At 39.8% G+C, this 27880-nt stretch overlaps 1 protein-coding gene across 3 annotated transcripts; it reads left to right on the top strand.

The window, feature by feature from the left end:
• The first annotated feature begins 254 nt into the window (after positions 1-254).
• On the top strand, positions 255-27730 carry kdm3b (lysine (K)-specific demethylase 3B). 3 transcript variants are annotated; one of them, XM_057850037.1, is made up of 25 exons: positions 255-757; positions 4637-4792; positions 8124-8237; positions 8467-8572; positions 8776-8900; positions 8983-9042; positions 10490-11188; positions 11632-12853; positions 12921-13137; positions 13228-13442; positions 13544-13696; positions 13845-13952; positions 14032-14159; positions 14243-14540; positions 14630-14850; positions 15107-15379; positions 15503-15674; positions 15799-15889; positions 16016-16146; positions 16260-16379; positions 19742-19765; positions 21908-22047; positions 22140-22316; positions 25150-25284; positions 26466-27730. In XM_057850037.1, exons 1-25 carry the CDS (start codon positions 551-553, stop codon positions 26544-26546), a joined length of 5373 nt encoding a protein of 1790 aa, XP_057706020.1. In that variant the 5' UTR covers positions 255-550; the 3' UTR covers positions 26547-27730. The 3 variants fall into 3 exon arrangements, with proteins under 3 accessions (XP_057706020.1, XP_057706018.1, XP_057706019.1); XM_057850035.1 differs by having other exon boundaries at positions 14630-14883; XM_057850036.1 differs by lacking the exon at positions 19742-19765 and having other exon boundaries at positions 14630-14883.
• The last annotated feature ends 150 nt before the right edge of the window (positions 27731-27880 follow it).

Here is a 27880-nt window from a genome sequence, read left to right as displayed (position 1 = left end):
TAAGTATTTTGCTTAAACGAAGATCAGTGAAGAGCGTATGTTGAGCGTTCCATTACCTTTGTATAGTGTGTATGACGATTATCTCTGACATAATGAGGAAGAAGAAGCACTTCTGAGGTAGGGCGGGTTCGTTCCCTGTGCAATAAACCAAAACCCCTCATTTTTAACGTTCGTCCGCAGTGGTTCTGTATGTAATTTTGGCTATACGTCGCTAGAGATCGCCACTCGCCTACATATGAGCGGTGTCTCCGCAGTGCTGTCTGCCTACGAGGAGTGCGTTCGATTGTTGCAGGGCTCAATGGCGGACGTAGCAGGGTAGTCGCGTACATCACCGAGGACAATAACAGCTCCGCAGTGGCAATTCCTCGTCGCCGTTGGCGGCGCCGCACGATTTCCGTTTTGCGGTCAATCTAGCTATACATTTAGCGGCAGCCATAGGTTAACCCCCCTCCCTTGCTCGTCTTTTTTCACTTTCGAGTTCGCATTCGAGCGAGGAAGTTAAAGCCGTTCATGCTGGCTCGATAAGAGGCAGCTAGCTTGCGGGCAAAATATGGGAGAGTCTCTTGAATTGATCGGGAAGCGTTTACTCTTGCTTCTGGGCGACGGCGAGACTGCCAACGGATCCGAGTGTAAGCAGACCCCGCGATCCCGAGACTGGCTGCGGGGGACAGTGCGAGCAGTGAGCGTCATTGGCCTGGCCGCTGCGGACGCTAGCAGTGGAGAAGCGACAACAACAACTCCTGCCGCGGGACTGACGGTCGGTGTTTACATATGGTGTACGATCGTATAGTCTAACATAATAACAGCCACATATGCCCAAATAACGCACAATAGTTGTTTTTCCCTCACCACATTTGAGCTGGTGTTAATGCGGGTGCGTTTGTTGACATCCAGTACTAGCTTTGCCATGCTATACCAGCGTCGCTGCTAGCCTCACTGGCGGCCGGCTGAAGCTAAACTCGAGCCCGAGGACTCTTTGGCCTGTGCGTCGTTTGCGTTCTGTCCAAAATAAGTGTCATCCATCCACCTTTTGGAACCTAAATACTTGGCCACCACACTTCAACAAGTACTGTTGCATGAATTAATTTTGGACAAAAAAAAGACCATTCGATAGTTTTTGCTCTCCTTCTGCAAAGACGAGTAGCATTAGCTTTTCGCTTGCTCGCTGTCTTAGTCCACTAAGCAGCCTTTTAATTCGCTAAACCATTGCCATAACCTGCATTTTGCGACTTGCTAAACTGCTTGAAATGACCATTTCGAGCAGTCGAACGGTTTTGGCAGAAATGGTCCATTTACGCTGTGTTAGGTTGCCAAGTAAAGACATTGATGTGGATGAAGGTGGGTGACCTACATAAATGAAACCAATTAGGCAGTTGAAGAAAGCCTGACAAGAGATAATATATTTTTAAAAGTACTGCTTTGTCTTCGTTCTTATCGACGAAACTGTAATTCTATAGTTTTATCCCATAGCGCAGTTCTTGTGACGTTAAGCAAAAACAGCGTCTAATCGAGAATACAATTTTTATAGATGTTCACAGATACATCTCAAAATGTTAGAATATCGTAGAAAAGTGTAAGTCATTTCAAAAAGTTCAGAAAAAGAAACTTGCTTTATTTAAAAAAGAAAAATGTTTTGTTTAATTTTACTGCCTATGGCTGAAGTAACAGGTATCAAAGAGCCTAGAGGTCAATGTCCCATATTATTAAAACATACAAACAAACAAATAAAACCCCAATCAAATAAGACCAGACGCTCGAAAATTATATGTTATATGTACAAGTGTCAGGCTTCTTAAAGCATGTTTACTTCAATGCCCACAGTACTTGTTTGGGCCTTCATTTGTATGAATTACAGTATTTTTCCGACTATAAGTCGCACCTGAGTATGTTGCACTAGTCCAAAAATGTGCAATGAAGAGTAAAAAAAACATATAAGTTGCACCGGAGTATAAGCTGATTCTTGGGGGAAATATACTTGATAAAATCCAACACATAGAACAGATATGTCATCTTGAAAGGCAATTTAAAATAAAAATACAATAAATAACAACATGCTGAATAAGTGTAAAGTATGATAATGTTACATGATGCATGAACAACGAAATGCGAACGTGGCCGGTATGTTAAAGTAACATAGCTATTAAGAGTTATTCAGATAACTATAGCATAAAGAACATGCTAACAAGTTTACCAAACTATCAGTACCACTCCAAAACACCAAAATAACATGTGAAATGATGTAATAATGTGTTAATAATTTTACACAGAAGTCGTTCCAGAGTGTAAGTCGCACCCCCAGACAAACTATGAAAAAAAAATTGTGACTTACAGTCCGAAAATTTCGGTATTTGATCAATACGGCTCTGCATGGAGGTAATTAACCTACATATGTAGGTGTAATAGAAGTCTAGGTTGCTGTGATAGCTTCCTTCAAATCACATGCATTTGTGGCTAAAGTGTCTTTCATCTACTTCGAGATAACACCCCATATAATTTCTATAGTGTTCAAGTCAGGGGAGTTTGCTGATAATTCCAGCACAGTAACGCCATGGCCATGAAACCAGCTTTTGATAACTTTGGCAGTGTAGGCAGGTGACAAGGTCTGCTTGAAACAACAATTAGCATCTACATAGAGCTTGTCAGTTGAGGGAAGAATGAGGTGCTTTTGAATTTTCTAATGGATGGCTGTATTGACTGTGGACTTTTTGCTAACACCAGCACATGACCTGCCTCCCAATCGTAGGAATTTAAAAATGGACTTTAAACAATGTGGATTCTGGAAACTTAATTTCCAAATGTAATACAGTATTTATTCATTGGAAAAGTATTTTATTTCTAACAAAGGTTAACTTTGGTATCAGCCCGCGGACCTCATTTTGACGCTCGTCTGGAATAGTTGCCAAATTGTAACATCAGACAGTAAGCAGCAAACAGTTGGCTGCAAAGTGTGTTTCAGGGCTGTCTGTAATAAAGGTGTCAGATTAAGTTTGTCCGGGAAGTTAAACTTGCTCTGCAGTAGGTTAGCTGCTGTGAATGAGTCACCATGGTTACTTGTCCAAAGACGTTTATGGAAACACGTTGGTTCTGTGCAACCAATTTGGGGTTTGGATCATCCGGTATGACCAATATTTATGGACTTAATCCCTTATTTCGGTTTTGTGCAATAACCCTTTGAAAAAAGACAACTGATTTTGAAATTAGCTGATAAGTGGAGGGTGGGACATCCGTTGTAAACGCAGAAACAAAACAATAACAAGTAACTCGTGCTGATTATCGACTTTAAAATGTCTGCTTAATCATTGAAAACTGTTAAAAGTACAAAGTACACGTGTTTCTTTAATGTCGATTGAAGTAATAGGGACTCTCAATGAATAATTGAAGTGCAAATCTTAAATATGGCTCATTTAAGTTTCCAATATTGAACTTTGTCACAATATTCAATTGTTTTGAGACACTGAAATTGGGGTTTAATATTGATCTGTAAACCATGATAATAATAAAAAAAGTCTTTGTGAAATGTTTCTATATAAGTTTCACTTTCCGAACCTTCTCTCAAAAAATATTTTTTTCACTGCATTCTTATTTTCTGAGATGCAACAGTATACTCTGCTCACTTTTCTTTTTTTTTTTTTTTTTTATTCGAAGTTTAGCGAACTTTTGTGTTGATGGGCTTAGAGATCTCAGTACTCTCATCAAATGAAGTCCTCTTATAAAACCAATTTGTTCAGCATTAAACTATTAATATATGCATCACAAACTTATGCTATTCTAGTTGTAATACTAGTAAATCTAATGGTTTAAAGTAAATATTTGTATGAAATGGGCTTGTCAAAAGTATTGAAGCATCAATAGTACTGAAATGTATCCAGATATACAGTATTTGATTGCAAAAGTAGCAATCTTCAGCCTTTTAATGTGTATTGCACATGTCAACTGATTGGTAACTTAGGTTATTGTCTTGTAGTTTCTACACTTCGCAACATCCCTCTCACTCTTCAAATCCTGACTTAAAACGCATATTTTCTATCTATCTTATCCCTTTTGATCCTTATCCTCTTAATTTTCTACTACTTTGATCCTGTTTTTATTCTTAATTAATTTTTAATATCTTTTATAAGGTGTTCTTGACTTTTTGAAAAGGCGATTAAAATAAAATATTGTTTTTACACTGAGACAAAAAAGGAACTGTTTTGTTAATTAAAAAAATGCAGCTAACATTTGAGTGTGTTGCCAAGTATTACAAATTATACAAGTGCTATACAAATACAGTTGATTGAAGTATTACCTCGAAATATTGTTGTAATTGTTGACATTTGTTTCATACGTTTATTTTTCCTTGCTAATAGTAAGAAAAATATTTGTTTTTTTGCCTGTGGTAGTTTTGCAAATGTAATGGAGTATCTTTTTTTGAGTATCAATATCGAGTATTTTTTAAGACAATACTAGTATGAAATAAACTTGTCAATCTTGCTAAGGCAATAGATATTTATACTGAGGTCATGCTAAGTTTGTGTTTTGAAATCAAGGCATTTAAGTTTTTAAAATTAATGCTCATCTTTTACAGAATGCAATACAAGCTGAAAGTAGTGATGTATTTGCATGGAATTGTGGGTAACTGGTAGGTTTTCCATTACAGGTGTTTGTAGAGTTTGAGAATGCGTCGCAGCGGTGTTCGTGGGTGCAGGTGTATGATGATACCGTTAAAGCTCTGTTGGTCGAGGATTCCATAGTTTGGGCCAATAGGAGCGCTACTACTGCGACTGCCGGGTCAACCACAGCCTGGCCTGCTCTGGTGAGTGTTCATTCGGTTGTGTTCAAGCTTCTTGTTTGGTACATGGTTTTGGAACCAAAGAAGGGAAAAAAAGATGCACAGTACACATACAGCATGTGTTACAGTAAGCTTAGTGTTTATCATCAGACCACAAATTGCTTATGATTAAAACAAACAAACAAACAAAAAAAGACTCCAACTAATGGCTCTGAAATTAAATACCCATTGCCATTACAATTGTTCCCATTGGGGAAGCAACATTACACTCCTTTTGGACGGCGTACAAGCACTTACGCCAGTTTTACACGAGGCGCGTCGGCGACATGCAGTAAGACATGGGCAAGTCAAGCAGCGAGTGCACACCAGTTGCAAAGCTGCTTCGTTTGAGACGCGTCCTAGAAACGGTAAAATGCAACGCACCTGAAAATAACAGCAGAGTTTTATTATTTGTTGCGAGACGCACCCCTCCTACGTCAATCTAACTATGTAGGATCGGGCTGACCGAAGTCACTCATGTAAAAATGTTGTGGATCTGGTCAATTTTCAAAATAGTATTGAATTAATTTTATTCATTTCTGCTTGGTGCTTCAACTTGAGAAAAATCATCAATAATGATTTTTAAAACCTTTTCATGAGGAAAAAAAGGTTTCATTGAGGCAATTGATTTTGAAAATACTTTTGCGTGATATTGCAATCCTCATGTGAACCAATCAAGCTGTTCCATAGACGCTCTGCTCGTAAAACACATCTTGTGTGATGGGGGTGGGGGGGGACTGTCAACTGTGCGTTGACATGTCTGCATCCTGGTGTAAAACATGTTAGATTTGATTACACATGACAGGCAGTATCAAATCTTGATCTTTATTTCTTACAATTGTTACGATAATGTGTTTAAATTTAACCAAATAGTGTTCATAAATACAAACTTGAACATGGTAGAAGCACCAGTTGTACAGGAACAATTTCTCATTACCATAGGTAATAACGCGTCACATATGGGGGCCATTTACATGGTGACTCCAAGAATATGACAAATTTCATGTTTGCATTTACATGGTTCCGTGGTTCTGTCGCCATTCAAACGGTGTCGCAATTCCGTGTGAAAACAATGTAGTATTAATGCCGGGCCCTAGTGGGCAGTGCAGTTTTACAAGGGGACAGCTAATGACGCACTTCCTTGACAACAACGTCCTCAGACCGGAAGACAACATACCTGCCCACTCAAAGCCATGGCATCCACGTGTCTTTTTTGGTTGGTCAGATGATGAAGTTGAACTTTTACTGCACGCCACACTGGACTACAAAGCTGCAAAAAGCACAGAAAATATCGACAGGGAGTCCTGCCAGTCAAAATAAAAGGACATTCGAGAATGTTTTGCCAGACAATATCCTATTGGAAAGGACGAACACAGCACTGAGAACATAACCAAGGGACCAATCACCTCCAACTTCGAAAAGAAGTGGCCACTTTTGAGTCGTGTTTTTCGAACTTAACCAGGAAATATGGGGAGGCTAACCCAACGTAAATTTTATATAGAAACTCGATGCTACCTCTGTTGTAAGAAGCAATACAATACTACCTCTATTTTAAAGTGTGCTAAAAAGCCAACACTGCCTCTGTTAAAGTATGTAAACAATAAAAGAAATTGAGTGCACATTTTTCATTTTCTTTAATACATCACACACACAATCATAAACAAAAGCACCAGCAAAATTGATGGGTCAAGGTATTGTGTCACGACGACATACAGCTTGAATGTTAATTGAGTATTTGCCTTTTCTGTTAAGGTAGTCCGAGAAATTATTGGATAGCCTTTTATTGCTACGTGGGTCCCATCTACAACTCCCAAACACTGGGGTATCATATGTGCCTGTTGAAATCCTGACACAAGTATTTGCCCTGGGTGCGGTGAAGGGCAACTTGATGTATTTTTTTTGCTAAGGTTTTCTGTTATTGCTGTACACGTCCGCCGCACCATCAACGACACAGTCCCCCCGAGCCAAACCAAATGCATTGGCGGTCTTCTGCGGTCTCCCTTCCTCGCTGAGGTAGTAGAGCGTGCACGCTACCTTTTTAAGGACCTCCACCGGGGCTCTTATATTTGTGACGTTGCCCTCCAAGTACGGACGAAGTTCATCCGAAAGGGCCACTAAAGAATCCCGAGACTTCATTACAAAATCGTCCCACCAGCGGCTACTTCTTCCCGGTCGAATTCACATGTGTCTGATGATCGTCTGGCGCCGTCGGGGTAAAGGTCGCAATATTTACTGCAAGTATTGATTGTGCCTTTGCTGGCGTGAAAAATGCTGCAATATCAGAAGTTTTTGCCGCAAAAGGCACAAAAACGCAAGCATTTGGCGCATCACACCAAGGACAAGCCAAAGTTCCACCATGTTTGTTGTTGTGAATGTTTAAGAGCTGAGACTGTGCATGCCCAAAGTGACGTGTGCGAGTGCTGACGTCATCGAAGCGAGGGGGTTCTCATTTATATGATTGCGCTGCGACCCCCGTAACTGAATCTTTGCACTTTGGAGGCTGGATTCGAAGGTTTGCGTCTTAGCCTTCCGTTTTCGCCCACACCATATAAAGGCGAGGCCATTCCACAACACAATCATTGCGTCAAATTCATCCGAAAGGGCCACCAAAGTTGAGCATCGACTAGCATGAGGCTTTTGAGTGATGTGTGTCAGTATGAACCATGCAAATGAAGTACACTGCAAATTCCCTTGTTTTTAGTGTGAGTCTACTAGAAATTTGTGAAATTATCTTCCAGTGATTCAAGTAAATTTTACTCAGATTTCTTGAAAGTAAAATGGCTAGTTGAAAATAATATTAACAGGTTTATTTTAAGCAATAGATTAGTATATGTAATCTTAAAGAAGCTTGTTTCTAAGAAATGTTCTTAATTCAAGAATATATATTGTTCAAAACATTATTTGAATGCAAATTTTTCTTGATTTAGGTGAAAAATGGCCAACTTTTAGATCTCTGGGGTTAAGGACAAATAGTAATATTTACTTTAAGTAAGCGGAATAATGTGACGTATTTATCTGTTAAGTATTCTTTAACACTCAAAACAAGATGGAGAAAATTATTTGACTAGATTTAATGAAAATAACCTGATAAAGATGTTATAAATTTGCAGTTGAAGGGACAAGATTCTAGTGGACAAATACATGACATGCTAAAATAGTTTGTTGACCACAAAATACAGTGGGTAAAAAGAAATACAAGACTGCTTCTTAAGAATATTACAAGTTATAAACTAAAACTATGACTGGAAATGAGTGATACTGTATCCCACCATTGCTTGCCTCTCATGGAATATAATTTTTTCCTCTTCTCGCTTAGGCTTTCCATTCCATTGTGGACAGAGTAGGTCTAGGACCTGTGCTTCCGGTGCAGTATTTTGGAAGCAACAACCTTGAGTTCCTACCTGACAAAAAATCTATCCACAGTTTTGAGGTGTGAATCTTTCTTCTTTTCAGTTTTTCTCTAAAGTATTTGCCTGTAACGTCACGCAACATTTTAGGCCTATACAACAATGTTGTATTAACTAAATGGACACAAGAATTAAAATGGTATAATTATAATCAAAACTATTTTTTGGTATAATTATAATCAAAACTATTTTTTGGATAAGTATCTATTGACTTCATTACAGCATTGAGGACCTTGTTTTGTTGTATTACAGTTTGAAAAAGACATAAGACATCCTCTGCTATTGGAGCAGCCCTCTGTGCAGACTGCCATCTCCAGCTGGCGAAGTGATTTTGAACTGCAGGAGATTCTCAGGAAGGGTAAAAATCAGTCAAACCTCTTTACCAATCCTTAACTCTTTTGCTCCCCTCTATGGCTTGTGAAAATAGTGTGTATGTAAATGCATTTTTAAATTGCATTTAATTCATCATAGGAATGTGAATTCTTTTGGCACTTATTGTCCAGATCCTATTTTACTCACAAAGCTCAGGTCGCTTGTGAACCCTCAATTTTGTATACGCAGGTTCATACACAATTCAAGGACGGAAGGTATGTGTGTACCAACCAGAGCTTGAGGATTGCTGGGCGCTAGGACTTGTGTCACAACATGACGTGATGTCACACATAATGGAGATTATGTTGGATAAGGTGATGATTTTAATTGACTTTAAAATAACTGAGAGATTTAGGGGCAATCATAGTTTATTAACACTACACGCTTGTGCTATAGAATAAAGAAAAGCAGCTGGTGGACCCACGTGTTATACATGTCATGCTGGGGGATGAAGAGGTAAGGCTTCTAAATCAATGCATAGCCTTTTCTATCCGTATAATATATCATTTTTCTCTACTTGCTCTTACTTGGAGATAAACTGTGTAGAATGCGGAAACACTAAAGAGGTGGGATTCATTGACATGGAAGGTTGCGTGAAAAACCTGGCACATGTACTTTTTCCCTTGTACTCGTAAATGTCATTTCCATTTATGAAGACAATAAAGCACATTTTAAATATGAAAATCCTAGGGGTATACTGAAAGCAAAATTCTTGGCCGAAACCGGACAAAGGAAACACTTTGCCGAAAGGCCGAAAAATACAGATACATGTAATTATTTTTTATATTTCATTTTTTAAAAATGTAGTTTATTTCATTAATTTCCGATTACTAATAAAATGGTAAACGGGGCACTTCAGGGGCCATTCAGATTAGATAAGGGTGCCGCCAACTTAAAACCGCCACTGCTGCAGTGAGCGCTGGCATCATAATAGCAATCCGTTCGGTGGACGTAGACACACACGTTGCGGCAAATGTGGGACACTCGAAAAATAGGTCTCACAGCTGCAATTGCTAATCTAAATGAGATGTACATGTACGTTTGTGTGGAACTGTAGTTCACAATAACAACAAAATACTATCCCAATTTCGCCGAAACTAATAAAGCTCTTTACAAGGCTAATATAATCTCTCCTACTCTTTAAAATTAGACTTGGTGTTTTATTGTGCAACAAGTGAAATCGATCTAGAGCCAAGCGAGTGGGGCGAGTCGTATTGGCGACTAAGCCGAGCGAAGTCGTTCCCGGCCGTATTCAATGGCGACTGGCAGAGTGGGTGTGTAAATCGTGAGGAAAAATAGGAAGTTGTCGTGCTATAAACGTATTGTAGTAAACCACAGCAAATGTACATATATGCATTTAAATACTACTTTAATCAAGCGAACATTATACAAATAAACTACAAAATTCTCACGCACGGGCTCAAATGCACTGTACTTGGTGTGACATCAATGGAAAGCAACTTCAGAAGCGTGTAGAAGCGATAATTTTTTTGGGCAAATTGATTTTCCTTCATTTGATAATTTCTATATTTCTTTTGATACCTCAAAATAGTTCCATGTTGGCTGTGAGCCCGTTGTGTTAACGTTGTGTTAAGTTTTGATGATGTCATCACAAAAGGAGGAAAGTTCTTCACAGTTTTTGGTTGTAAACTTTCGGCTTTTTAACCGAAAACGCAATTTTAGCCGAATTTTAGATCAGATCTCTAGAAAATATCTTATGAAGCAAGCACGGGGGAAAAAACACCTACAACCCCCCCAGTCAAAATTATTTAGACATCTATCATCAGTGAGTTAATGCTGTGGCCAGGTACATGTTTCAAGTGCAATTGCTCCTTGTAGATAAATCTGATCTTTTGCTACTGTTTGATACTTAAAGTACCTTCCTATGATTGTTTCTTTTCAGCTGGGTAAGAATGGCCGGCAAAAGATGGACAGTGAAACATTGAAGGGTGATAATAGTCGCAGACGCAGGACAGCCTCCGAGGAGGAAGACATGAACTTGAAGCGTTTTAAAGGAGCAGCAGAATTGGTAGCCAATGAGCAGAGATGTGATGATTCCAATAAAAACTTGACAGAGGGGGCTGATGTGTGGGGAGGAGACGCTGGTGAAAAAGTCAGCAGCACAACCAAAAATGGCAGCGCCTCAGAGGGAAGCTTTCTTCAGACCCAGGTGTCATCATCCGAAACAAATTGCTCCATCCAGATGGATCAGTCAAATGCTACCCCAATGCGATATTACGCCCATGTGAAAGAAAATGGTCGGATGCTCTCCACACAAGGGGCAGCGGACTCGACCACTTCAGTTTCTCATACTCCCACCCCTCCACCTCTCAAACCAGCCCCCTCTGCCTTTTCTGCCACATCTTTCCCCTCACTAGGCCAGATGCCAAGCCTGGTCCCTGGGGCCCCAGTCCACAAAGCTTCCCCATCTCCCCTGCCAGTCAGAGAAGAGGCCTCCAAATCATTTTCCAAAACTTCCGCTCTTGTGTCCCCTGGGCCCGTCACTATTTCTTGGTCTTCGGCTGATAGCAGTCCCAGTGTGGCATTGTCAGCCTCTGGAGGCTTTACTCCTAAGCCTTCCACTTGGGGAAGCCAGACAGAGGTAAGACAAATTTTGTACCTTCTGTATTGTTTGTGTCAACTTTTGTTGTGACCTATAAAGGGACATCAGTTCTATTTTGCTTAAAGTAGCTTTTTTCCCTGTTTCTGTATTGTGCTCAATAGTAGTAGCAGCGCAGAATTCAAATTAATTATGAAAATGTGCTGTCGGTACTGTTGGCCTACCTTACGTGTTTTTTTCTGAGATGTTTCTAAAATTATCATATTGCACAGTGTCCCCAGGGAAATGTTTGCAAGATGTCTTATGATTGCTTTATTGATGTGGATTTTTTTCCCTATCGATCTTATCGAAAGCAAATGATGTCATCTCAACCTAGTTGAGCATGCTTTCACATGTTAACGACTGTGCAGAACTAACGGTTGAGAAAAATTCTCTTGGCAAATATTTCTGGACCTAACTACACAATTGCTTTTTCTATGTCGCAGGGATCTACTAAGACTGCATTGGGTTATCGGCTACCATCAGCTGTGCCTTCTGCTCCTGTATTTGGAGAGGTTACCTCACAGACCAATGGATCTATGACTGGTTCTGCAACATCCAAGGACACTTCCAGACCCTTTGGATTTGGCTTTGGTAGAGATAAGAGTGAGACTCAATCCCAGCCCGACAAAAACTTGTTTTTCCAGTGCATGACACAGAATTCAGACTCCAACCAAGTCCAAACTGGTGCTCAAAGCCAATCCAAGGACACGAATTACTTTGCTGCTGTGTCTGAAACCCTGAATAAGGATCCCACAAGCCTTTTCAAATCTGTTACAGAAGTGCAGAAAAAGCCAGAGCAGACCAAAATGCCTGACATTCACCCAACAGGGAATGGTGTGCTTAGTAACTCTTCACCAGCCTTCCCAGGCATGGCTTCTTCCTCTGTTGCTAGAAAGGCCTCTGCTATTGTGGGTCCCGCAACCGCATCGGGACTACAAAATCTTTTAAAAAGTTGTAATAATGGTACATTGACAGGGGCTGTGGTGATGCCATCGAATTTTAATCCCTCAGAAAGCCATCAGAACCTTTTTCTCCAGAGCTCTAAAGAGCCAGTGAATCCAGCGAATCCATTTTTGGCCTATGGGGACAAAAATATGCCCACGTTATTTGCTGGACTCTCCAAAGTTGAGTCTGAGTCTGACAACAAGCCTAATCTTTTTATTATGTCAGAGCCACCAAAGGCCATTCTATCTTCTCCTTTCTCAGCACTCTCATCTTCTGCTTCACCCAGCTCTTCAACCTCTCCTGCACCAACCTTGTCTCAAAGGGCTCAGAATGAAGGCGCTTCTATTAAAGAAGAAAAGTTAGTTGGGGAAACGCCATCATTCAAGTCGGGTAGCTCTGTTTTTACTACAGTTGACCCTGCCAGAGCAGGCAGCTCTGTCTTTGGAACAACCGCCCCCTCTAGAATGGATCAACTGCCTCTGTCTTTTGACCACAGCCTGACTCAGAAGTTTGCCTTGGAGGAAAGAGCACAGTCAACCAAACGTGATTCCGACCTAAGCAGTAACAGTGACCTGTCAGACCTGAGTGAGAATGAGGAGGGTCCAGACAAAGGTCAACCTCATGGTGAGTCGTCACAGTCTGGAAAGGATGGAGCCATGATGCCGAAAGCTAAAATCCAAGGCGCTGCTAAAAGCCGTCCTCGTACTAAGCCTTTCAAAGGTAACCTTTTATTTAACAAAGCCCGTATTTTAGTTGATATACTTGACGTTACTTTGTTTTTTTCAAGTGGGCCAGTCTGTACTGAAAGACCTTAGTAAAGTGCGCCGTCTCAAGCAGTCTGGCGAGTCTTTCCTCCAGGATGGCTCGTGTATCAACGTTGCTCCACACTTACACAAGTGCCGAGAGTGTCGCCTGGAGCGCTATCGTAAATCTCGCAATGCAGATGACGATAGTGAGGATGACGATGATCCAAATGTGGCTTGCCGTTTCTTCCACTTCCGAAGGTACACTTCTGTAGCAAGATTTTACTATGTCCTTTGATGATGTTTAAAAACAACATGCTAATCATTTTTTATCCTTTTGACTTTGAACAGGTTGGCTTTCACTCGTAAGGGTATGTTGCGCGTTGAAGGTTTCCTAAGCCCTCAGCAGAGTGACTCAATGGCTATGGGTCTGTGGCTACCTGCACCTACTGTGCAAGAGGGGCTCGACCTTGATACATCCAAGTACATCCTGGCCAATGTAGGTGACCAGTTCTGCCAGCTGGTCATGTCCGAGAAGGAGGCTATGATGATGGTGGAACCACACCGTATGTACTAGGATGATTTAAATTCATCCTGAAGACATACAGTATTCAAAATCGCCTAAATGTATCCTGTATTAACTTGACATTTCTGTCTGCTTCATCAGAGAAAGTTGCATGGAAACGTGCCGTCCGAGGGGTGAGGGAAATGTGTGACGTGTGTGAGACCACTTTGTTCAACATCCACTGGGTGTGTCGCAAGTGTGGCTTTGGCGTGTGTCTAGACTGTTATCGGCTTCGTAGGAACAGGCCAAGAGATGGTAAGTCTTATTATTTATATTAGTGGTTCTAAAAACCCCTTTTTTAATTTAGGTTCCTTATTGTATGAGCTCTGACAGTATATGTACAATAATATTCAAACTGACCAGTTTTGGCTATAGTGTATTCTAAACAAACTACATATTTTAGATTTAGATGAAGGTCCAGTGGATGAGGTTTTCTCTTGGCTGAAGTGTGCAAAAGGCCAGCCTCATGATCCAGAGAACCTCATGCCGACACAGATTATCCCTGGGACAGGTGACAATTTTTGTTCAGTTAAATGGAACTGAAGCTTGATGTCAGGATGTTTGTTGTTAATGCTAATTGTTTCTTGTAGCTCTGTACAACATAGGTGACATGGTGCACCTAGCAAGAGGAAAATGGGGTATTAAAGCCAATTGCCCCTGTGCCAGTCGACATGCTAAATCCCTAGTCCGCCATAGTGCCCCCAATGGGATTTCACAGGTGGATTATGTTTTCGTGATTCTCGCATAGTAATTTGAATGTTTGTTCAATGTGTTCTTACTGTGGCTTGCATGTCTCACCAGGCACCGCCGAACAGTGGTGGGATCCCCGGAGCTACAGCTTCTGCTTTTGGTGCAACTCCAAAGTCAGAAAGTGAAACATCAACCATTAAAACTGAAACTACACAAACAGCTGTATCGTCTAGTAGTGGGGCAGGGGAAATTGTGAGCAGTACTAGCAACTCCACTAGCGGGACATTGCCCGTCAGTAACTTTGCACAGTTCTCTGCTAAGGAGTCGCGCGCATCAGAAGGCAACAACAGTTCTGCTCTGCACTGGCTGGCAGACTTGGCCACACAGAAATCGAAGGATGACACAAAAGGTATGGTGAACGGCAAACCACTAGAACCTGTATTAATTGGTGTTTCTGTTTCAAAGTGTTACATCAGCCACTGTCTTCTTGAAATCCAGAATCAGGTTCACTTCGTGCCATGATGAATCGGGAAATTCGGCCTCCTTTTGGCCTGGACTCATTGACTGCCCTGTCAAGGCCTTCGGCCTCCAGCCCTAAACTTTTTAACAGTCTTTTACTTGGCTCCAACGCGGCACAGTCTAAACCTGAAGGTTCCAGTCTTCGGGATCTGCTCAACTCTGGACCTGGCAAGCTTCCCCAAGGCCATGGCGAGAGTGGGGTACCATTTCCATCAGTCTTTACCTCTGGAGGCGTATGTTTAATTTTTTTAATTTTTTTTTGTCTATGTGTCTATTTGCATGCGTGTGGGAGAAAGAACTCTTGCAATTTAGTTGCCACCAACTTGTTCAGTAATGAGCCTTAAAATAATTTCTTTTGAAATTCTTAATATCCGAACAACTTAAAACGTGCCTTAATGATTAAAGTATTTTTTTGTTAATGGATGTGTTGTGAACCATATCATCCTCTTTACTCAGAATGACAAGCTGAAGAGCAGCCTTCCCAATTTCTTGGACCACATCATTGCCTCGGTTGTGGAGACTAAAAAAGCTGAAGGCCGACGCACCGGAACTTCTGAGGGAAGTGAGCTTGGTGTGTTGGGAGCCCGGAAAGATGGAATCATGGGCCTAAGTGTTCTTGAACCACACACCTCGCACTCTTGGCTCTGTGATGGGCGACTTCTTTGTCTCCAGGATCCCAGCAATAGCAACAACTGGAAGATCTTTCGAGAATGCTGGAAGCAGGGACAAGTAAGAACAACCATTCATATTCCATGTGATGTTTTGGTTTTCCATACAAATGGATCAAGAAATACATTTCAAATGGGGTATTTAACTTGTTTGACATATTTGCAATTCCTTCTTTTTGCCAAGCCTGTCTTGGTGTCCGGTATACATAAACGACTGAAATCTGAGTTGTGGCGTCCGGAGGCCTTTAGTGAGGAGTTTGGTGATCAGGATGTTGACCTGGTCAACTGCAGGAACTGTGCCATCATTTCTGATGTGAAAGTCCGAGACTTTTGGGACGGCTTCCAAATCATCTCAAGTGAGTTCCCTAATACTATTTATTCATAATTTTTTTTTTTTTTTTTTTTTTTTTGTCGAGTAGGGCAGAACTCCGTTTCATGCCTCCACTCAACATTGATATGTTTTATTTTTATCAACTGTAGAGAGACTGAAAGACAGTGAAGGCAACCCAATGGTATTGAAATTAAAGGACTGGCCTCCTGGGGAGGACTTCAGGGATATGATGCCCACCCGGTGAGTAAAGAGAAAATCATATTAAAAAAAAAAGTCTGCAACTATGATCTTTCTAAACAGGCTTGCGTTTAGATTTAGGAATCCAACAGTCATAGTTGTGGTTTTTTCCCCTCATGTTTGTCACAGATTCGACGATTTGATGGAAAACCTTCCTTTGCCTGAGTACACTAAAAGAGATGGCCGGCTAAACCTTGCTGCTCGTCTGCCTAACTTTTTTGTACGACCAGATCTCGGACCCAAGATGTACAATGCTTATGGTGAGAAGACACGACCATGTTTTTTGAATCCGCTCTTTATTTTTCCTGCACCACTCCATTGTATCGTCCTCCCTGATTCTTAAACTTTTTCCCATGGTCGTTATTTTCCTCAGGACTGATCTCAACAGAAGACAGGAAAGTTGGCACCACCAACCTTCATCTTGATGTGTCGGATGCTGTCAATGTCATGGTTTATGTTGGAATCCCTTTGGGAGAAGGAGACATGGAGAAAGGTTAGTGGAAATACACCAGTGGACTTGAACACCAAAACATTACCCACTCTCCCACATACAGTATTATAGTTCAGAAATTACACATGTTGACCCCAGTAAAACACCACTTGGAGTTTCATGCTATTAGATGTTGATACGGTCATTATTTTGGCAGAATTTAGGAGTCACACTATTTTCACATCATAAGATATACCACAAAATACACTACATTGCCAAAAGTATTTTCTCGCCTATATCCCATTCCTATTCTATAGGTTTTAGTATGACGTCAGCCCATCCTTTGTAATTATAATGACTTCAGCTATTCTGGGAAGGCTTTCGAGAGGTTTTCCTGGAGTTTTTATGAGGAACGTTTGACCAATTTTTTTAAGCAAACATTTGTTAGGTGGCACACTAATGTTGCTCTCGGTTTCTGCTGTAATTTATACCAAAGGTGCCATGTTTGGTTGAGATCAGGTTTTTGTATGCCAATTACCATAATTTCCACAATACAGAGAGCATCTTGGTATAAGCTGCATCTGTCCATTCCTCAATATGGGATATTTCTAGAGAATGATGTTACATAGAAACATTTGATTCATCAGGAATATATTTATGAACCAAATTAAAGTCAACGCACCAAGTGCTTCCTTGTTCTCCCCATGCAGCGGCCTGCAGGGGGAGCCACACACCACAAGCCCCACTCCTATTTCTATCTGAAACTATAAACACTTTAAAAAATGAAAACAAGTCCCTACATTTACAAAGACGAAAAAAAAAATATTCACTTTACCTGAATCTCTACAGTTGCAGCAGGTGAAAACCTCTTAAAAATTAGGTTATTTTTCTTGGCAAAGTTTAATTTTAGTATGTATTTTTATCAATGAGATTATCACAAAGAACAAAAAGATCTACAAAGATAAAGAAAATGTGCCATCTAGTGGGAACCCCTCCAAAAAATTGCACGTTAAGCATACCGTTTTGCACATATAGCCCGTGGTAGGCTATTTTGATTACCTTGAGGTCTATGTGTTTAACTCAGGGCTAACGGCTATCACTGCGAGCATAACAACTTAATTTTAGCACAATTTGGCTATCAGTCTTCTTTAAATCTGTCAAAACACCCACAGCTAGCCTTGAACTGTTCTTCTGTAATGGCATCAAGAATCGTGCGGAGCCTTCGTCAACAACAAAAAAGTCCTTAGTATTGGTTGAAAACCGCTAATCAATGCTAGCATAGCCTCTTCTCTTCATAGCAAACAGTGGATACCTTTCCTTTTAAAATTGTTCTTTTGTAGTGGTAAATAGCATTGGATGGAGCCCTCATTGCAATATCCTTAGTTTTTGATGTTAGTCAAATGAGAAGTAGAGCTGAAAGGATTACTCGAATAATTAGAGTAACTCGATTTAAAAAATTGATCGAGGCATTTTCTCCGTCTTGAAGAATCGTTTAATTTTGCCAGCTCTATGCATGACATTTTGCCCGGACTACTTTTAATGCGGCACAAAGCGCTGACGTCACGTGCGTACAGGAAGAAGCAATAATACATGACTGCAGCCGACAACAGTTACAAATTACGCCAATGTTGCTACAAACTACGCCCACATGATGCTACGGTGTGTAGCGTCTGAAGCGTCTCAAAGATATCCCATGTTTATAGAACTAGATGCGAAATGACACTCGGCGGTATTAGCACATGTATATAGAACTAGGTGCGAATTGACACTCGCCGGTGTTAGTAAACAGCCGCCATCTTAAAGCAGTAGACTTCTCACCGCTAATAAATACGATTAATGTTACTGTACTTTTCTAATGTAACGTTAGCCCTGCTAGGTTTCTGTTAATTATGACTACTGTCAATGTGTGGCTAACGTGTATTACATACAGGCTTTATTTAAGCTGTAAAAACACAGCGCTGTCGAGTGACGAGGGTGTAAAATAAAAACATAATAAAGCTAACTGTCAATTTTAGCTCTGTCGTCATTGCTGGATAAAACGCCAAGTAGCACTGGTGGCTAATGTGCTCCAATAGAGCGTATATCATACATTTATTTTGAACACTGCAAAAACTCAAAATCCTATTAGGACTTATAATTTAGACTAACTTAAAACTTAAGTAGAACTTACAAATAGCTTGACACAAATGGAAATTCAATTGAAACACGTGGTTAAAACACCTAACTTTTAAGTGATGTGTGTTATCAAGTGTAATGACATTTTTAGGTAAGAGATAAGATTGTTTTTATATAAGATCTTAAGTTTTCTGAGTGAAAGCAGTTAATTCGTTTTATTTTTCTAGTCACATTTGAGATGCAATTGTTAGCGGTTTTCAACAATGTACTTCTTAAGACATTAATTGTCTAAAAATGGTACAATATTAGGTGAGTTGTCTTGTTTTCTAATGTATATTTATTATTACTCTTTAGCTAAAAAAATGTTTTATCCGATTAATCGATGAAATTTTCAGTAGAATACACAATTGCACTTGTAAGACACCAGATTGGTGAAGTGTCTTCATGATGGGTTTGAACAAAACATTGCGCCCACTGTGGCCCTTTGTGGAATAGTTTGCCCACTCATGTTTTAGATGAATATTCTAATATCTTTACAAAGTCCATACCTCAATCAACTGTAACACCTTTTGAGATTAATTAGAACAAAAAAAGGAAACTCTATCCATTTCAAATTAGTGATTGACCTCACAAATATTCTTCCGAAAGAACGGTCAAACGTGCTTATAAACTAATCTTTGTAAAAAGCCTTTCCAAAAGAGTTTAAGCTGTATAAATGGGATACCACTTATACTCAATAATGCTTCCAGTGAGCGAATACTCAATGCAATTTGCTATATGTAAACTTTAGTATGAATTGCATTGTAAAATATTTACCGGTTACAGCTGAACCTATTAGTTTCCTCCTTTTCATTTCTCTAAGACGTTGTTGATGTAATAAGTTATTAGAAGTAGTTTTGGCAAGGCTGATTTCCATTTTAGTATGACTGTTCCAGCATTCAAAGCAACGACTTCAACTCTGTCAAATGCCTTTGGAGTTAATTCAAGTCAATGAAATCTGACCTCACAAATGTAAGCAGTGATGGATCAACAAACAGTTCCCTTAAGACTGTTCTTTTTAGTGCAAATTACAAAAGATCCAGGAGATGCTAATTCAAATGTTTGAATATGTTGAGATGGAGAACATTAGTTGTGATGGTAGACAACAAGAAAAGGTAATATTCAGAAGTTGTCAAAGCATCCGTGATTCTTTGACATTTTTATTCAATGCCAGTAAAGCTAATCGTCCCCATATACAGGAGCCGTAAAAGTCAATTCAGTTGGGTACTTGTATATGTCATTTTCATTATAGCAACGTTTCTCCTTCACAGAGGCAGATATCAATGGACGCCAAGGTTTGTAGAATTTCAGTTGTATCACTTGAGTAGCATGCATTTCTTCCTGACTAACTCCCCCTCTTGAGTGCACCACTCTACACTCTGCAATAGGGCTGGGTGCTATGGCCTTAAGAAAAAAAAAATCTGATTTTCAGTGCTAAGTCATAAAGGATTGAGGGTGGCCTCCATCCTTTGTGATGGATAAAAACATGGTTTTAAGCAAAGATTTCCCTGTAAAATTTGCATTATCTCATTCAGATTTCTCCCCCAAAATTGTTTAAACAGCATTCTCTCTCACCACCTTTGGTTATTATAGATGCATACATTATAGATAACATGAAACAAGGTTATTCCTCTTGGAATAGTCGTGTCTATAAATACATGTCAGAAAAAAACATTGGTTCCATCTCGACCATTAGATGGTACGGGAATAAGTCTGTCCCTATTTATTGACACAATTTCTTGGAAGTCACCAATTTAGCTGGCAACATTATTTTATAAATTAGCTCCACTGTGTTTGCAACCATTTTAGTAGAAAAAGTGTGTGCCATGAGACACCCTTTTACAGAACAACTAAAATCAAGCAAGCGGTTACCCTTATAGAATCTAGTCCAGCTTACATAAAAGCGTGCATCCAAAAATGGCCTCAAATTTAAATTACATGAACAGAAATTTGATTAACACCCTAAATTAACAATTTGTGAAAACCGCCGCTTCTTTCTCAATGCCAGGTCCTCCTTAAGCCTATACACTCCGCACCCATCCATTCACCGGCAAAAAAAGTTTTTTACACTTCTTTGCAGCTGCATTATGTCCAGATTCTAAGTCCTTGATGGTATGCTCACTGCAGAAAAAAATGAATGAAAGGCATCTACACCCTTTGTCAAAGGGTTTGAGACAATTCAGGTCACCATTTAGTCGGATGAGAAAGCGTCTCAAAACCTTTGACCGTAGTAGTAGACTTGGCCTCCTTCTCCTCTTTTGAAAGCTTCTCCTGTGTCCTCTTTCCCATCTTTAGCTGACCTACCGAGACTTTTCCCCCCTTTTCCGTTCTGCATTGAATCAAGGGGGTTAAAAAAATACATTCACTCAAAAGCAAAAAGAAATGTCCTTTGTCTGACTGAAAACTATGTATGATCGATAAACTATCACAGATTTTAAAAGTTATGGTCCTCACATAAGAGAAGTAGAGTAAAGCGCCTATACGCAAAAATCCCCTTGGTTTATTGCCGAATACGGCTCAGGCTGTCGTAGATCCTCTGTTTATTCATTCTGAGGCTAGTGATGTAAACTGTGCTAGAAAATGTAATTGTGTAGTGTAAGCCATTCATGTCTGTGCAATAGTCCTGTCATGGCTACAGTTTTACCCGTTTAATGCCTCTTGATGGAACAAAATCCGAGGTTTAGACTCTGAAAGTGCCCAAAGTGGCAACATCACCATGACGCTCCAGGTCACTAAGCAAAATGGGATGAATGAACGCGTTCACTTTGCAACAAAACATTACCTATTTCACTTGTAAAAATACATGAGTAAATTGCTTCAATAATTAAGTCACAGGTTTCAAATACCAAAAAATGAAGTAGATATGTACATACAGGGGAGTGAAATAGTAGGAATACAATGGTAGTGCAGGTGTTGTACAAAAAGGGTTATCTTTGAATTTTCATAACTGTATACTTGCATATCTAAATCTCGTGGCTCCATATCGTCACACGACTCAGTACTGAGCTTTCCTGTTCAAAAAATGCCATGCTCTCTGTGTGGCTGTTGTCAACATCATACCTCACTTGAGATAGTGTTGTTGTTATTGTCATAAAGAAACAAAATTCAGCCAGAAATAAGTCTTTACCTATTTGAAAATACCTAACATTTTACATAATTTGGTTGTGATTAATGTCTGTCGGATTAGTTCTTTTCCAGATCGAATAGTATTGCTTATAAATTGAATTGAATCATAATAAAACCGTTGTCTTCAAAGACATTTTTATTGAATAAAAACCCATATTATAAGGTATGTATCGAATCGGCCTCATGGGAAGGATTCCCAACCCAAGTTATCACACCTGAGCAATTTGTGTGTATGAAACAAAACAGAAAAGTACCCATTTATGAAGCTGTGTTAACATAATCTTTGTTTGGTGTTTTGCTTGAACACCCAGAGGTCATGACCACTATTGAGGAGGGAGATGTGGATGAAATGACAAAGAGGAGGGTGTACAAAGGAAATGAGAAACCTGGAGCTCTCTGGCACATTTATGCAGCCAAGGATGCAGAGAAGATCAGAGAACTTCTCCGCAAGGTTAGCATTGAGTGGATCCTCTCCCAGATGACCCCTTACTGGATAAATCTACCTCCGCAACCTATTTATTTGATGTGTGTTTTTCCTTTAAGGTGGGGGAGGAACAGGGTCAGGAGAACCCTCTCGACCACGACCCTATTCATGACCAGAGCTGGTACTTAGACCAGGTTCTCCGCCGTAGACTCTATGAAGAATACGGTGTGCAGGGCTGGGCTATTGTGCAGTTCTTGGGTGATGCTGTTTTTATCCCTGCTGGAGCGCCGCACCAGGTAATGATATTTCATATGGAGAGACATGGCGACACATGTGGACTTGAGTCATATGCTATGTAAATATGCATTTCTCGTACATTTTTATGCTACTAATTTAAGTTGCACTTTATCAAATTTGTTTATTCTGTGAATAGTTAAATGGAAGAATGATCTTACAGATTATGAGTTAAATGGTGCTGTTTAAAAGTGTAGTATACAGTGAGGAGCAGAAGTAATCGCACTCCTTGTGATTTTGCAAGTTAACCCACTTAGAAAAATAGGTAGAGGTCTGAAATTTCAATCATAGATGCATTTCCACATAATCTAAAAAAATCCGGAACTCACATTATATGATTTTTCAATAATTTATTTAATTTACTGGGGTTCATAACTATTTGTACCCTGAGAAAATCAGTGCTAATATTTAGTGCTGAAGCCGTTGTTTACTGTAACAGAGGTTAGATGCGTTCTGTCGTTCTTCACCAGGTTTTCACATATGGAAACCGGGATTTTTGCCCATTCCTCCACAAAAATCTTGTCTAGATCTGTCAGGTTTCGTGGCTGTCTTTGAGAAACAAGAAGTTTCAGCTCCATACAAAGATTTTCAATTGGATTGAGGTCTGGAGACTCGGTAGGCCACTCCAGAACCTTGATATGCTTTTTACGCATTTTTCGGTCAGCTTGGCTGTGTGCTTCTAATCACTTGCCACGTTTACATGGAGCCAAATATTCCAATTACAATCGGAATATTTGTTCAAACCGAATAAATGTGTTCCATATAAACACCTCATTCGGAATGAACAGGCCCAAACCGAATGGAATTTCATTCCGATTCACAGGGGTGGAATATTCCTTTTCCCAAACTGATTAGAAGTAAAATTATATCATGTAAACAGGGAAGCGGAATGGTGTCTGGTTGCGTTCTTTCTGCGCATGCTCCGTACTGACGTGGTGACGTCACTTGGTGACGTAAGTAACGTCACTTGCAACATGGCTTCCAAGCACACGCACAGCACACCCACACTACTTTTTAAATGAACGGCGTATCATTCTGAAGTTTTGTTTCCACTCGAAAAGTTAAAACAGCAGCTGATCTGACGATCGATCTCCATGTTTTGCAACGTGACGCTTTGTTTTGATTAATCTGCGCATGTCAGACGGCAGTTGTCAAACGTCCTTTCGGAATAAAGGCAGACACATGTAAACGCTGGATCGGAATAGATGAAGTGACATGTAAACAGCTGATGTGAAATTTCCATTCGGAATGATTTGAATCGGTATGAATAAAAGTCGGCATGTAAACGTGGCTATTGTCATCTTGGAAGATCCAGCCATGACTCATCTTCAAGTCTCCGAGTGGGGAAGGAGGTTGTGGCTCAAAATCTGACGATACATTTCACCATTCATCCTCTGCTTTATACAGTACAGTCGTCCTGTCCCCTTTGCCAAAAAGCAGCCCCAAAGCATAAGGTTTTCACCCCAATACTTCAAAGTGGGGAATGGTGTTCTTGGGATTGTACTCATCCTTCTTTTTCCTTCACACACGATGAGTAAAGTTTGCACCAAAAAATTATTTTTGGGTCTCATGAGTACATGGCTTTCTCCCATTACCCCTCTGCATCATGCAGATGGTCTCTGGCAAACTTCAGATGGGCCTTCACATGTACTGGCTTCAACAGGGGAACCTTATGAGCAATGCATGATTTTAAACCATTGCACCGTAGTGTTTTATTGACAGTACCCATTGAAACTGTGCAACCAGCTCTCTTCAGGTCATTGACCAGCTCCTGTCGTGTAGTTCATGGCTGACCCTCACTTTTCTCATCATGAGTGATGCCCCACAAGGAGAGATTTTACATGGAGCCCCAGTCCGAAGTAGATTATCAGTCATGTTTAGCCTTTTCCATTTTATAACAATTACTGCAACTGTTCATTTATTCTCACCAAGCTGCTTTCCAATTGTCCCACCGCCTTTTCCAGCTTTGTTGAGCTCAACAATTTTTTTCTCTGCTTTCGAATGCTCTCTGCCCATTGTAGCAATTGGATTATGACTGACTGTGGGGTGCACAGGTGACAATATTGAGCTTAAACAGGTGGTGTGTAGGTGGTTACTCATGAGGTAAAGGTGGACTTTTTTAAGGTAGACTGACAACTCTTTGAGTGTCATAATTATTGCTGATTCTCAGGGTGGCAAAAACTTATGAACCCCAGTAAATTACAAATAAATTAGAAATGGATCTATGAGTGAAATTTCAGACCTCTACCTATTTTCTGTGGGCAAACTTGCAAAATCACAAGGGGTGCAAATACTTCTGCTTCTCACTGTAAGTGCAATGTTGGCACTAGTTTTCTTGTAAATTGCACTTATTTTATCAATTTATAAATAAATGGTGTATACTTGTACAGCGCTTTTCCACCAATCAAGGTGCTCAAAGCGCTTTACAGTACATTGCCATCTACCTACTGGTGACGCAGCACCAGAGGCAATGTGGGGTTTAGTATCTTGCTCAAAGACACTTAGGCGAGTTCATCAGGGCAGAGAATCGATCCCCCAAACTCTGGGTTGGGGGACAACTACTCTACAACTGAGCCACGCCAATACAGATTGTGGACTGTTTAAATTTAATTTATTGCTACTCTTTTGTTGAAAGGACTCCAAAGAACTAGATAATCAAAGTGTAACAAGACTTTTGAAATGACTTGAGACTTAGCAGTCTTGACTTGGTACTTGACTCAGGACTTGAGGGCAGACTTGCAACACAATTACTTCTTCCCACCTCTGCCACATGAATCTCTGCCTATCTACCGTACCTTTCAATCAATAAAACATTGTTTGATCTTCTGCTCTCAGGTGCACAACTTGTACAGTTGTATAAAGGCAGCTGAGGACTTTGTGTCTCCAGAGCATGTGAGACACTGTTTCAGACTGACACAGGAGTTCAGACACCTGTCTACCACGCATACAAACCATGAAGACAAATTACAGGTAGGCGTGCCAAATATAGGAGCCTTTGTTCTACATGTGTGTTACCGCTACCAAAGGAATGTGTGCATTAGCAGTTTTATGCAATAACTACTCAATGTCCACAAAACCATGAGGTTTTTTTTTCGTCGTCTGCAAAACTTGTCAAAATATGTTTGGTACTCTGTGCCATTCCAATAGCACAAACACAGTAACAGACAAAAAGCTTTGAATTTACAAAGACTGGTCTGAATGCATACTGTGCAATATGTGTGGTAGAGGTTACAAACTTGGTCTGCGGAATGGCTATGAACTCTGCTGATGAGATACTGTATGTTAATGCTAGTTAAAGATGTCACTGTTGAGCCACAATAATGTGCACCTCCTCTAATTTACTAATACTTGACTATATGACGGCAAATAAATCTTACAAGTATTTCAATATTGAGGAGGACTTAATCATGTGAACTTAGTAGCGAAAAGACTGAACAGGAGAAAGCATACTAAAGTGTAGTGCAGAAACATAAGAACAAGTGCTTATTATGTAACAGGAGCAAAATAACAACTGTATGATATACAATGACAATAACACCATAAATGGCACTCTATTCTTTTTTGAATTAGTACAGTAAATACAATTGCAATTATGTCGACGTCTCACTGAATTGGGCTTTTGTTAGTTGGCCACTTCTTTCCCATTTCAAGTTGTGTCAGTTGTCCATCGCAGTAGATGTGCACTGTTTACATTACAGTGTAATTGTATGAAACAAGGACGTCTTGGATCTTGTGTTTAATACAAATGCTTTTAATCTTAAACAGAAATGACAGATTTTTCATTTTTATTCCCATATCGTCAAAATGATAATCGTTGCAAATTCCTTGAAATATCTTGATATAATTTTTTGGCTATATCGCCTACTTTATATATGTTCACATGCACTTTGAAATCTTGAAAAACTGTCAACGGCATTGGCCATCTTTGTGAATTAAATGATACAATGAATGGAAAATGTTGTTGTTGTCTGTGACTTTTCACTTGTCCATCGGGTCACTCTCATGATATGTTTGACAAATAATTGTATACCAGATGGCCATGCATAGCAACTGCTCATTATCTTTTGAGGCTTGGTCAGGAGTGGTATTAAAGTGCTGGCTGCATGAAAGTAAATGAGTGATTTCATAACTGTCACATTTCTTTTTTATAGGTGAAAAACATCATTTATCATGCGGTGAAGGACGCAGTTGGCACACTGAAGGCTCACGACCCCAAACTAGCCCGCCCGTAGTTGCTGCCCACGTGCTGTGACAACTAGCTTCCCAAGACCACTTCACTCCAACACACATGTGTATCCACATAACACACACACATGCACCCACACACCAGGGTTTCAGACTGCCTCTAAATGTGGACATTTTGCCCCTAAAATCTTTGAACTTGTGATTGTGTGACCAGTAAATTTGCAAAAGTTTTTTGTTTTCATCATTCAAACTTGCTCTACAATTAAGTCCATTTGTTGGCAAACATGCACAAACCCGTTAAATGTATTTATCAATAATGCATTGAAAATTGGTGAAAATGTGAATATTTACTCCAACAGTCGATTTCCAGTGTGAAGCCCCAAACAATTTACTTAAAATTTCAGGTTAGGTAAAAAAAAAAAAAAAAAAAAAAGGTTAGTCTGGAGCCCTCAAAACACACAGAGTATACAACATCAAGTGTTGTTTACCAGCTGCAGTGACAGTTTGGATATGGCAGAATATATAAAGTTAAATTTGGGGATAGGGGTTCAACCTTGTTTTGTGCTTGTCAGAGGGAGTGTCAATGAAGGAAGTCCTTTGTCACTGTCACACAGTACGCGCAAATTTGTCTAGTTCATTCTTTTCCCCCCAATTTGTTTTGATTAACTGTATTTAAGGTCAATGTGTTTGTTTTGTTGTTTCCATTGTATATGTACAATGTTCGAGTAAGGGAGGTAAAAGCTGACGTGCCTTTGGAGCAGATGTTCAGCAACCATATAAGAAACTGATGTGTGTGTTCCAGACTTATGTTTCTATTTTAATGACGTCAGTGTATTTCAATAGATGCAAGGTTAACCTGTTTTTGTAGATTTTTGTTGGTGACTTTCTTGCAGTTTTCAAACTGGGTGCTTCTACCCACAGTGGCTGAAAATGTATTTGTGAAGCAGCCAGTGAAGGAAGCAGACCAAAGTTTTGTATTTTTAGTTTTCACTTAAAGGAGTCTTTTCTTTTATACACCCCTTTATCATTGCAGAAGTAATGATCTGGAGGACTTCATAGAAGAGGTTTTTTGGTTACTTTGACAGGCTGCAAAAGTGCAGATTTCCAACAACATTGTTCTAAAATCATATTTGCAGCTGAACAGAACTACTGGCCATTGACATTGTATCAAAAATATATTGATCTTAGCAGTCTGTTTGATTTTTCACAATAAAGTTAAGAAAAATGGCAATGTGTGTGTATTTTTTTTTTTTTTTTTTATAAAGCAACTATGTGATTGACTTACACCTTGTTTAGTTGATTATCAAATTCGTTGAAATACTATATTTCTGTTACAAGCAGCATTTTATAACTTTCCATCTTAACCATTAAATACCTGCAA

This window comes from Corythoichthys intestinalis, chromosome 11 (genome assembly GCF_030265065.1).
Source record: "Corythoichthys intestinalis isolate RoL2023-P3 chromosome 11, ASM3026506v1, whole genome shotgun sequence".
NCBI lineage: Eukaryota > Metazoa > Chordata > Actinopteri > Syngnathiformes > Syngnathidae > Corythoichthys > Corythoichthys intestinalis.
This window is presented reverse-complemented; position numbering and strand designations above follow the sequence as displayed.